General features: G+C 33.6%; 1 protein-coding gene across 2 annotated transcripts in view; it reads right to left on the minus strand.

Moving 5' to 3' along the window:
• LOC145268335 (menin-like) overlaps positions 1-13,431 on the minus strand; it is a 117,071-nt gene that overhangs the window by 16,770 nt on the left and 86,870 nt on the right. For both annotated transcript variants that reach the window (XM_080123829.1, XM_080123830.1), the window contains exons 3-4: positions 2,428-2,612; positions 526-566 (exon numbers count right to left, since the gene is read on the minus strand). In XM_080123829.1, coding sequence (XP_079979955.1) covers positions 526-566; positions 2,428-2,612 — 226 coding nt within the window. The remainder of the gene's footprint in view (positions 1-525; positions 567-2,427; positions 2,613-13,431) is intronic.

The raw sequence follows: 13,431 nt of genomic DNA on the forward strand, positions 1-13,431 counted from the left end.
TTGTTCTTCTTTTTATTTTTTTTAGCACAAAGAGCAATAATAAATCAAAAGCATCATCTATTTGTTTTTGTCAGTTTATTTGAATTTTAATGGCATAGGAAACGTTGATGTAATGTTTCTTGATAAACACGATACCGAAACGTTTGTCAAGAAAAGATGTTTCTATGCATTACATAAGAAAAAAAAATCAACAGCCGAAAAGGGAATAAAGAAAATGAAAATCTAGTTATACCTTTAAATATTTTGATAAAAAAAACAAAAAAAAATCCTCCATATTTCCTGATAGAGCATCAAAAACAATGTTTACATGCATCATATGCCTAAATTTAAACAAACTCTTAAACTTTTACAAATCTACATTTGCAGGATTTATCTCAGGCAGTTGATCCCCCAACCCCTTACAAAATACGTCTTTCGTTGTAGGAAATATGCTAACCCAAATTGTTTATTAATACAGAAATTAGAATGAAAAATTAAAAACAAATTATTTGAAAATCAAAACTATAAACCAAATAAAGTACTTACCTTGATAGATATCCCATATCATGCAACAACCATAGAAGTTCCTAGAAATATATAAAAAAAAAAAAAAAATGTAAGAATTTAGTGTTACTAGAAAAATACCCACAGGTAAGTAAAATTAATTTCCTAAACAGAACAGCTTTTCTTCATTTTTATGTCCCTCTCTACAAACATTAAAATCAATATAATGCTATTAAACTTTATGCCTAGAATCCTTATTCTCATTTTGACAATAAGAATCATCCATTACATGATTCTGACACTAGAAATTGCCTAAGATTTAAGGTTTTTAAGCTTAAGGCATCTTAAGAAGCAACTGAAATTCAGGGAATCTTGCTTAATTGGTATTTAATGATTATGAATCAAACTTAATGCAAATCTGAAATACTTGAATTTTCAAATGGAAGGTTATGCTCATATCATGGCTCGAGAAAACTTTTAAAGACACCCTAAAGAAAGTCAAATTTTGGAAAAATCTTTTAATTAATACCTTGTGTTAAATGTTCACAAAAGTTAGAAATATCTGAATTTTTACAAAAGGTTCTCACCACCAACTTCTTTGCTCCCGTCAATGAAACTAAATATAACCCACTGTATCTACTCTTTTGCCTACCACTTGTGTTCCAAAATTCATTAGTTTAGTCATGAATCCTATACCAAGAAATATATAAGCATTTATACATACCTACCTTTATATGCAGTGTTTTGTTTTAGAGGCTATGAACTTTAAAATGAATAATCTATATTCTTTAATTGCAGATTTGGCAACTATCAATTATCTTGAGTTCAGCTTGGTTTAGCAATTAATTCTGAAGAGACTGACACCCAACTAGTATTTGCAAATTGCAAATGATTTGATCAATTTACTGAGAGAAACATTTAATGAACGAATAATTTAATGACCATCTTGTTCGTGTGATTTAACTCTGTTGAATTATTTTCTTTGGGGACATGTAAAGTCCCATGTATGTACTGATAAACCAGACACAGTAGACCACTTGGAAGATGGCATTCGATGCATTATAAAGAAAATACAGCCCAATTGAGTTTGTGAAAATTGAGCCTCTACATTTCACCATATCACAGGGGCCATATGCCCTAAATTGTATTTAAATTGTAAATGCCAAAAATTAATCTTTGGAATAAACCGCACATTTGTATAAATAAAAATACTTTTCTGCGATTTTTAATTTAAGGTTTGTCGCTTCTAAAAAACTAAAATACCCTATATAATTTTTTTCACCCCAAACAAGGCATATTGTCGCTTGGAATATTTGGAATTTTATCAAACAGGAGACCATGGGGAGTTGAGCAGCAAGATGCCTGTTCACATTACATTTAAACTTCTGCAAGTTAGTACAGTTAATGAAGCAGGGAGAAAAATTCTGAAGTCTAGCAGTCAGAAGAAAGAAACTATTGGAGTAAAAAGGCTTTCGGCATCTAAGGACCTCAACAAGGAAAGGGCGAGATTTTGCTGCTTGACAGGTTGACCAGGGCATTGAGGTGGCACAAGTGCTATGAGTTCGTCAGAGTACATTCCATTAGAGTACTTGTTAAGCAGGCACAGGGATGCAACATTGCAGCGATGAGACAGAGCTTGGAGCTTAGCTGACAGTGCGGGACCTACTAGATTGCAGACTGTTTTGAACTCCTTGTCTGGGTAAATTTTGTGGCAGACTATCTGTGTTACCTATGAAAGAACTGATGTATATGTAATAAATACTGGAACACAAAGCCGTATGGCGGGAATCTATATCAGGTAAATCAACCAAGGTTGTTCGTCGGCTGTACGAACAACCCTCACTTTAGTATGTTCCTGTGAATACATTTTGTTCTGTTTTTCTTGTGACCTCTTAAACAGGGTGATAACAGTAAACGAAATAATTTGCTTTTATTTTGCCTTACCTGTTGCAGAGATGCCATTTCAGAACTGTCCATGGTTGAATTAATGGACGGATTAATTGCTGAGACCATGGCAGCAACTTCCATGGGCCGATTGCAAATCACCGGTTTGCCATTCAAATAAAGCCAACTCTTATCGGCAACTCCTTCGCTAATTGGTTGGCCTCGTTTATCCTCATTGCCTTTACCTGTAACAATAAAAAAAAAATAAAGTGAGTACTCACATACACATCTTGTGCAACATCTTATTCTACATCTTATACAACCTCCTTAATGGAGGAGGGCATTTTTTTTTTTTTTTTTTTTTTTTTACATGGTGGTCACCACTTATCAAGGCCCGGAAGCCACTCAGGGATAAGGGTTATTGCAAGTACAGTACGTTAGTGTGGAGATTTGATGAAATGTTTACTTAAGGGAGCAGTTCATTGGGAATTTGTTAACGTTGGACTTGAACACATCCAAGTTGTAGTCAGGTGGGAAGCAGGCAGACGGAACAGAGTTCCACAGGTGTGCAGTTCTAAGAAAGAAGCTTTGTTCATGGAATCCACGTTTTGATTTAGGCACAGATAAAGAGTGGGGGAAATTTTTCACAGTGGATTCAGCTAGATGGGTTTTTTTCGTGAAAGATTGGCGAGGGGGGACCAGAGATTGGAGTTCAGACTAGCACCTGCCATGGAAATAACGATAAAACAAGGATAGGCTCGCAACGTCTCTTCTGTGGGAAAGAGGTTGCAGGGTAGAGAAAAGGGCATCCCCCACTAAGCCACAAAGTCTATTTTGTACTCTGTCAAAGCAGGATAGGCTGTTTTTAGCAGTTCCTGCCCAGATATGGCAGCAGTACTCCATCCTTGGACGTACTTGGCTTTTATATAGATAGAGAATTGCATGGATACTGATGCTGTTCACTTCTTGGGGTCAAAATGATGCTGCAGTCTGAATACTTTCTTTTGAACAGGTAACTAGAATAAGTGCATACGTGAAAGAAATAACAAACAAAGGATCCGTTTTCTCTATGATTTGTGGGTTGCTATATAATCTCAATAGGAGTCCAAGCTGAATTAAAACAGCAGAGACATGGATGATATTGGCAAAAAAAAAAATTTTTTTTTAAATAAATAAATAGTAATATCAATAAACAGTATCTTTAGACAGGATATACAGATGGAATTCAGAATGAAAAATAAAAAATGTTAACTGTGTGAAATATAGGTAGAAGCAATAATTAAAAAAAAACCCAAAGAAACTGAAAATATTTTATACTGATATAAAAATGTTGACTATGTAAAACTAAGTGTGTATGTATGTATATATATATATATATATATATATATATATATATATATATATATATATATATATATATATATATATATATTAGTAATGGGACAATTCCAATATTTTTCCCAATTCCATACTAAATTTCAAATTCCGATACTATTACCGATCCTGATTCTGATTCTTTATAAATCTCTAAATATTTGACTACAGAGTTGCTATTTCCCCTGATTTCCATAAAAAACTCACGTTAAATATGCAGATATTTTCCTAAACGTAAAATTACACTAGTGGAGGATGATCTATCGATTTTAGCTTTGTTGGTATTTTAAAATCAATGAATATTTATTATTTTAACATTATCACCAGCAGTAGCAAATTCTGCTTTAAACAAAATTAAATAAAAAAAAGACAATTAAAAGAATCGATTTGGCATCAGAAAATAGGCACCAATTTTTTCGATTTCTATACCGATTCCAATACCCCCAAATTTGTTGATTTGTCCGATTAATCGTCCCAACACTAATATATATATATATATATATATATATGTATATATATATATATATATATATATATAATTTAAAGGAGATTAGAACAATAGTCTAAAGAGCTGAGTGTATTTTAATGTAACAGTGAAATTACTAGTTTAATTAAAATACAGGAAATAGAAAGTGCTCGTTGTAATTTAGATATATAATAAGCTCGATAGTTAAATGTCCTAGAGCTAATTCAATATTAAGTAATATGATTTATAATTTAAAATTTAAAAAAATTTTTAAATTTAAAAATCAAATTTTAATTAAATTAAAAATCAGTTTCATAAGAAGGAACAACAACAAAATCAATTATCTGTACGATCGTTTCGGAAATCCGTGCTTTTTATTGTGGTATACATGAAGTTATGTAGAACAATTATATATAGTTTTTTGGTAAGCAAGGTCTCCTCATCAGCAAATTTAGGAGGGTTTTTATTGAATTTAAAAGACACCATAAATAAACCTAGCATTAAAAGTAAGGCAGATGAATCTGAAAAAATTGAAATAAAAGGTTTGGATTTAAAATTTATAAGAAAATTAATATGGGTTAAGGTAGAAATAAGTAGAGAAAAATATATATTTTTGAATTTACATAATAAATTTGATTTAAAAATATATAGAGATAGTTACCTTTTAATTTTTCGTTTTTTGAAATCAGGAACTGTGTTTAAAGTAGTCATTTAGATGTTTGCTATAGCTTTTTATTTTATTGAATGATGAATTTTAAAAGGGCGACGCTCGTGCAATAAATTGTTTCCGTTAGCGTATTTTTGATTTAAAGACGCTACAGTTTATATATATAGAGAGAATATTTCTATTACAAGTTTTTAAGGGGAGATAATTGTCATGTGTTCTTGACTTTATTTATTATTTGTTTTACGGGTCTAAGGGAGGTAATTGGTCTAACTTAATTTATTAAGAAAAAAAAAAAAAATATAATAATAATTGTAATCTATTTTTACTAATAAGTAATTTTTAATGATTTAAGGTGGTTTATATTTATTAAATTTAAACCAATGTTTATGACTACATGTCAGAAGCTCCTGTCTTGAATTTAATAGTTTGGTTGTACTTTTTATATCTTCATATTTTAAAATTTTTAGGGTCTCTTTTGTACATAGTGCACAAAATTTATCTCCTGGTTTATATGATTTGCAAGTCTCAATTATTTGCCATTTTAAGTTGAAAGAAATATTGCTGTTTTTTAGTTGCCAAATATAGTTGGATAGAGTAGTTTGGGTTGATAGAGAGTTATTTTTAAAAGAATGTTTGTGCGTTGAAATTCTATGTTTTATTAGGCCAGATGTGGAACCAATATATATTACCTCTTGATTGTTGTGATTATTTTCCGTTAGGTCTATTGTTGGATTATTATGTGGTGGGTTGATTAGTAATTGATCGGTAGATTGATTTAAGTTGGTGTTATTATTTAATCTGGTAGTTGAGTTATGGCTGTTAATAGGTTCTTGTAGATTTGGAGTTTTTGATACTGTGCAGCTATAGATAACATTTTTAATTTTACATGAGTCTTGTAGGGGACATTTATTTTTTCTTCTACAGTTACAGTCCGATGTATTTTGTATAGTTGTATTTTGTAGTTTATTAATTTTCTTATTATTAGAGCTAATTATTTTCTGATGAAGGTTAGGCATAGTAGAGTAAGAGACTTTAATTGTGTTCTTATTTCTTAACAAAAAACTATATATAATTGTTCTACATAACTTCATGTATACCACAATAAAAAGCACGGATTTCCGAAACGATCGTACAGATAATTGATTTTGTTGTTGTTCCTTCTTATGAAACTGATTTTTAATTTGATTAAAATTTGATTTTTAAATTTAAAATTTTTTTTAAATTTTTAAATTTTAAATTATAAATCATATTACTTAATATATATATCCTCTTTTTTGTAATCATACCCATATTTCTTTATTTTCTTTAAAAGTTGATTTCCTTTTGATGAGTTAAGAGTGAAATGAATTAAAAAAATTGACATAATAATTACATGAATGATTATGTGTTTCGAAACAGGTGCTGTCAAGAATTGAACATTTGAACGTACTTAAAGAAATAAATGGTACGATGGTCAGCATCTTGACGTTTGGAAGATAAACTTTTGCCATTTATTTGTTATATGCTCTGTAGTTACATTGAGTTCAATAAATTAAAGGATTGGTATAAATGAAAGGTGAAATATAATTGGATAAACATATTTTCCCATGAACATTATATATATATATATATATATATATTACGATAAAAACTAAACAGTAAATCGTCTATGGCATCATAGCATTATGGATAAGACGCTGGACTGAAATACATAAGGTCCAGGGTTCGAGTCCTAATAACAGTCAAGCTACGCTGAAGATGGGTAGGGCCCCGAAACATGCATGTACATAGATTACTGTTTTAAAATTTAAAATATATATATATATATATATATATATATATATATATATATATATATATATATATATATATATATATATGTAGTAAAACTGGTAATTAGTAAAAACCTGAACAGAGTGCTCAATACTATTGCAGAGCAAATATGTGTTTTATTTTTTATTACCGTTTTATCTGCTTGGTTAAAACCTAAAAATTGAAAACTAAGATATGGACATTAGTACTTTATAGGGTATTTTCTCATGATGGTGTCACACACACACTCACAAATTGCAACTGATATTTACAGAAAGCGTTGGAGTCTGTGTTTTCTTTTGTTTCTTTTGTTTTATTTTACTTTTTCGTAACCCCCCAAGCAAATGCTAAAACTTGAGAGACAACATGGCGAGACCAAAAGGAGAAGATGAAAGAAAAGAAATCCATGATACATAATGTTGTGGTTGGTGATGTTGGGAGTTGGGTGATATATGGGAAAGAAAAGAAATGATCCTCCTTCAAGTGGCACCATCATCATCATTTGTTATCACACAAATGGTTTTAATTTTATGGCATACTAACCATCTATTGATTATTCAATAATAACCTATCTGCATATAAGAACCAGGTATGCTCTAAAATGGAATACCACTGCCACATCTGGACAGAAGCTGCTCAGCGCTCCCTATTAAGCATAGATAGAGTTCAAAACTGGCTTTGAAACCTAGTAAGTGATGCCCTTTTCTCTTCCCTGCAACCTCTTTTGTTATTTTCATGGCAGGTGCTTGACTGAATTCTAATCTATGCCCCCTCTCCCTTGCCAAACTTTCACAAAAAACATTTGACTAGCTACAACCACTATATATGATTTTCCCCACTCTCTATGTGTGCCTAAATACAAATGCAGATTCCATGAACAAAGCTTCTTTTCTGCCTGTGGAACACTTTTGCTGGCCTGCTTCCTGGTTTAAAACAATATGGTAGCTTTCAAGACCTATGTAAACAAGTTCTTGTGGAGCCATCTCCATAAATAATCAAACTCTACCCAATTTACACCGTTAATGATTACTACACTATCACCTGACCCTCATTAACCCTTATCCTCGTGGTCTTTGGGCCTTGATAAGTGGTGACTCCCAAGCAAAAAGAAATAAAATAAAATAAAAAAATTAAATAAAAGTTAGGAATCCTGAAGTAGTATAATTATTTTATATCTAAAAAAAAAAAAACATTAGTTTTCGACCTTCAGCTAGCCCCTTCTAGTATCTATTTGGGGAGAAAATAAAAAAGAAAAGTAAGGCTTTCATTTTTTTAGAAAATGTTAACCTCTCTGACCTCCTGTGTAGCTGAAATAAGGGTCAAAGTGGAATTTTGCAAGTCACGTGGTCATTTATACAACTAGGCCACTAGGTTCTAAAGCATGACTTGCTACCCCACATCTAGCAAGTGACGGGTGTTAGTGGCTATAATATTATCAAACCCCCCCTCCTCCCAAGTGTTAAGAAATATACAAAAAAAAATTAAAAAGTGAGGGGGGGGAAAAAAAAAAAAAAAAAAAAAAGGAGATAAGTTTATCAGCAGAACAATAGAGTAGAAGTTGTTCACAAAGGTACACAAAAGAAAGCTAAGATAGAATTGTTAATCAAAGTAGGGCAATAGCGGGAACAAAGGATCAGTCAATATATTTTAGAGTAAGTTTTAGGAGTACCTGTTTACAATGCCTCCCCACAGGACAGAGTTAGACACCAGGGTCGTTTTTTAATGTGGGGAAAAGGTACAAAAATAAAAAATTGTCTCAGTCGTGAAGGACTGCTCCTCCACCGAAAGAGAACAAGAAATGGAAGTGTAGCATCTGAAGAACAGATACTACACTTTGATCTTGGCCAAAAAGTTTTAGGAGTAGCAAGGAGTTTTGTGACAATTTATGAACAGACTTGGGCTTGCGACGGTTGACTATAGTGCTTTAGCTGAGGTTGTGGCATCATTCAGAATGCCAGACATTCACTCGCTTTCTCATACATTACCTCACACTATTTCTGTGTGGCAGAATCTGCATTTGTTGTCATTGTTGAGACCACTCATCTTCTTCATCATAAGTGCCATGAAACAACTACTATTTATGTCTTTCAAAAGCTTATTATAAATGAGTTGATCAAACCAATGTTACCCATAAAATAATAAATAAAATAATAAAAAAAATAAATAATTATCTTATTTTAGTGATCAGTTTTCTCAGGCGTAATGCAAAAATAAAAGCACGAATAACTTCATTACAACTGCAGACAATTTTGGAATAAAAGAAAAATGTCACTTTATCACAATATCCAATGAAAAGAACGCTTGCAACGATGAAGTGCTTAGCAGTGTGATACGATTGATGTCCCTCCACCCTCCGGCAAAGTGTTAGGAAGTAAAATAAAAGAAAAAGAAAATAAGTTTATCAGCAGAACAAAGGCATAGGAAGTTGTTCATAAAGGTACACAAAAGAAAGCTAAAATAGGATTGTTAATCAAGGTGGGAGCAGTAACAGAAACAAAAAAAAAAATCAGTCGATATATTTTAGAGTTAGTTTTAGGAGTGGTAATGGGTTTTGTGACAGTTTACGAACAGACTCGGGTTTGCGACGGTTGAGTACAGCTGTGAGTTGGACATAGTAGAGCACAAGTTGTGGCTTGGAGCAGATTGAAATGAGCTGACATCAACTGAAGAACACGGCCTTGACAGAAGACTACTAAGATGTGAACCTTAGCATGTACAGGATCGATGGTGTCACACACAATTACACAAAGTGCGACTGATATTTGCAGGATGTGCTGGAGTTTGTGTTCCACTCTCACCCCCCCCTGGGCAACTGAGAATTTGAGAGCAACGACACAGCCAGAAGACAAGACGATAGAGAAGACGACTATGGACACAATGTTGGGGGAGGGAGGGGGTGTCTGTGATGTTGTTAAGCAGGGGTAGCAAAGACCCGTGGCACAGTGGATAGAGTACAAGGTAAAATTCAGTTGTTATAGTTACATTTCTGGAGATCGAAGGTTCAATCCTCAGAGCGGATGATTAAAAAAAAAATACAATTGCGGATTGCTTAGGACTTCTACCCAGTCATGGCTGATGGAACAAGAGCATCCTACCCTGGTGGAGTAAATAAAGGGTTTTGTTTGAAATTCTATACAAATTCCCGAGTTTGACAAGATACTACACCAGAAGAAGGTCAGAAGTTATATCAAGTAACCAGAACGTTATGCAAATAACACTGACGATGAGAACAGTAGTCCGAAGAATCCAAATAATACGAATAATCTGTCTTAGTGGGGGATGCCCTTTTCTCTTCCCTGCAATCTCTCTCCCACAGGAGAGATGTTGCGAACCTGTCTTTGTTTTATTGTTACTTCCATGGCAAGTGCTCGTCTGGGCTCCAATCTATGGTCCCCCCCCCTCGCCAAACTTTCACGAAGAAAACCTTTCTAGCTTAAACCACTTTCTTAGAAGTGCATGCCTGTGGAACTCTCTTCCATTTGCCTGTTTCCCACCTGACTACAACCTGGATGTCTTCAAGTCCAACATAAACAAATTCCTGATGAACCGCCCCCTTAAGTAAGACACTTTATTAAATCTCCAATACCAAAGATTACTACGATACTATCCCATTGATTATTGTACACATGATAACCCTTATCCCCGAGTGGATTCTGGGCCTTAATAAGTGGTGACTACCTTAAAAAAAAAAAAAAAAAAAAAAAAAAAATAATCCATCTTCATCTCAAAAGTTCAGAAATTTAATAAAAATTTCAGTCCAAACATTAAAATAAAATGGGCATAGTTTAATTAAATGACGGACAAGGTTTCACGCATTATACATTTGAACAAGCAAAGCTTTAGTGGATTGCATTTGAAAACTGCTTACACATTACAGCCATTGTAAAGAGGTCAGTAATTATCAATAAAAAAAATCACTAAATATTTATTCAATACATTTCACTCCTTCTCTCTCTCTCTTGATTCAACCACTTCCTAATATTTCCTAATATCCCAGAGCATTTAGATAAAAATTAATTCTTTTGTTTTTTAACATCATCATTCAATATACTTATGTCCCTAGACACACCACAAATACTTATGTAAATCTTTACATCATCAACGCTCTGATCCTCATCTGGCATCAACTAAAATGAATGGTTCTTGTCTTGGGGAGGCCTCAAGTTTTGACAAGCTTCTGGGCTTGACCTTTACTCCTGATCTTAAATGGAACACATATATTAAATCCGTTGCCAAGGCCGCTGGAAAAATGGTGGGATCCTGCTATTGATCCAATAGATATCTCACTGCTGATGCAATTCTCTATCAATATAAGAGCCAGGTACGTCCAAGGATGAAATCAGGTGGCTGCTGGCAGACCCTGGGTGTGGCAGCAAGACTTGGTGCCAGTCCACAAGTTCAAAAAGTCGCAAGCTGGGCTTCAGGAGTGCTATGACTTTGTACGTTGTCTTACTGGCAGCCCTCCTTACCGACCTGAACCCGCTGGACTACTTTGTTTGATCATATGTCGAGAACATCACTAACATGACCTCCCATAACACCAAAGTCAGGCTGATCACTGCCATCTGCCGAGTATTCACTGAGGTCCCACTGACGCTTGTGAAAAAGACATGCTCCCTGTTCAGGACCTGTATCGATGCGGTGATTGAGGCTGAAGGCAGCTACATTAAATAGATGTCAGCTCCACTACATAATCAAGTTACCAGAATTGATTTCTTTTCATAAAAGTTTAAAAATAAAGTTGTAGTGTTATTTTCGAATTCATCGTTCCACCCTGTAGATATGCAAATGGTGAGGTGGATGTTATCAGAAGAATTGAGGTATCGATTATACATTATAATAATATTATGTTTTTTGCCAGAATAGGTTTAGGTGGTGTTGACATGTCGGAAGGATGGATGATACAAATCCAGTCAGCAGATGTAGGTTTATTGAGGTTGACAGATTTTAAAGTAAGGGTAGACCATGTAAGACATGAAGTCAATTAGTTAAGGATGACATTAGGAGGTTGACATTATGATCAGGCCTTCCACAAGACCAAGAAACCTGGAGAAGAGCCATCAGGAAAAACTGTTCAACTTATGCTAACATGGAAACAGACGGTAAACGATGATGATGATGATGATGATGATGATGATGATGATGATGTTTAAAAAGTATTTTTAAATAATGAATTGGAATTAATTTCAAACATTTATTTGTTCACACATACTCATCGGCACAATCTCCCTGATAACCATAATTAAACACTCTTCCTAATTTAATCAGATTTTTCAGTTATTGATTTTCGATATTTATGAGAGGCATTCCCATACAAGACCTATTTAAAAACACTCCCAGACACATAAAATACATTTGTGTGAAAAAAAAAAAAAAAAATCAACACAGATATTTCAGAGTCCATAGGAAACAAACTCAACCACACACACAAAGTGCTTTTTATATATAGGTATAGATATGCAATAAGCATATGCAAAATGCTTATTTATTGTGGGATTTCCATTTATTTGTTTACACATATTCATTGACACGATCTCCCAGATAACCTTAATCAGACACTAATTTGAATATATTTTAGACCATGTTTCATTTTTAAGCTTCTAATCAAAACATGGTCTAGCTGAAACCGCTATCAATAATTTCCCTCACTCTTTATCTGTGTCTAAACCCAAATGTAGATTTCATGAACAAAGCTTCTTTCTTAGAACTGCATACCTGTGGAACTCTCTTACGTTTAAAAGAGTTCAGAATAGACTTCATAGCTTAGTGGGAGATGCTCTTTTCTCTTCCATGAACCCTCTTTCCCACAGAAGAGACGTTGCAAGCATGTCTCTGATTTATTGTTATTTTCATGGCAAGTGCTCATCTGATTTCCAATCTATAGTTCCTCCTGGTCAGATTTTCATGAAAAACGCTTATCTATCTAAAACCACTATCAGTAATTTCTCCCACTCTTTATCTGTGCCTAAACCTAAACGTAGATTCCATGAACAAAGCTTCTTTATTAGAACTGCACACCTGTGGAGCTCTCTTACGTTTACCTGCTTTCCAGCTCACTACAATTTAGTTGTCTTCAAGTTCAATGTAAGCAAATTTTTTCATGCGCCGTTCCCCTTAAGCAATCCAATTTACCAAATTTCCACTACTAATGATTACTACGATATTATCCCATTGACTACTGTACACTCATTCGCTTATCCTGGAGTGGCCCTCGGACCTTGATAAGTGGTGACTTCTACATAAAAAAAACACAAAAAAAAAAAAAAGAAAAAAATCTTTAAAATTTTGTCTGAATAAATCACGTCTTAGCCTATTTTTCCCACCATTGAAAAAAATGAATACAAATATACATATATCTGTATCTATCTCTACTACTATGTAAAAGGAACTTTATGTGTGTGTCTGTGTGTGTGAGGGGGAGTTTGCTCTCTATGGACTCTTAAAAACAGTTGGGTCGATTTTTATGAAATTTCACACAATGGTACTTTATGTGCCAGGCAGTGTTCTTAGGTTTTGTATCAGAATGTCTTCGATAATCGATAATCGAAATAATCCGATGAAAAAAGGAACAGACGATTTTGATCGAAGTTAACACCTTACACAGCCTAACATCGCAAGTGCATTTGAGAAGTTTTATTACCACACAAGCTGAAAGACCCGACATAAAATCAACAGTAGGTTCTTTGATATGACAAGGACACGTTCGAAATGAGTGATTCTGTTTAAAGCACAATTGCACCATGATACTTTACTTTTTCATTTTAAA

This window comes from Euprymna scolopes, chromosome 43 (genome assembly GCF_053919585.1).
Source record: "Euprymna scolopes isolate OS-2025 chromosome 43, ASM5391958v1, whole genome shotgun sequence".
In the NCBI taxonomy this organism is placed as follows: Eukaryota; Metazoa; Mollusca; class Cephalopoda; order Sepiida; family Sepiolidae; genus Euprymna; species Euprymna scolopes.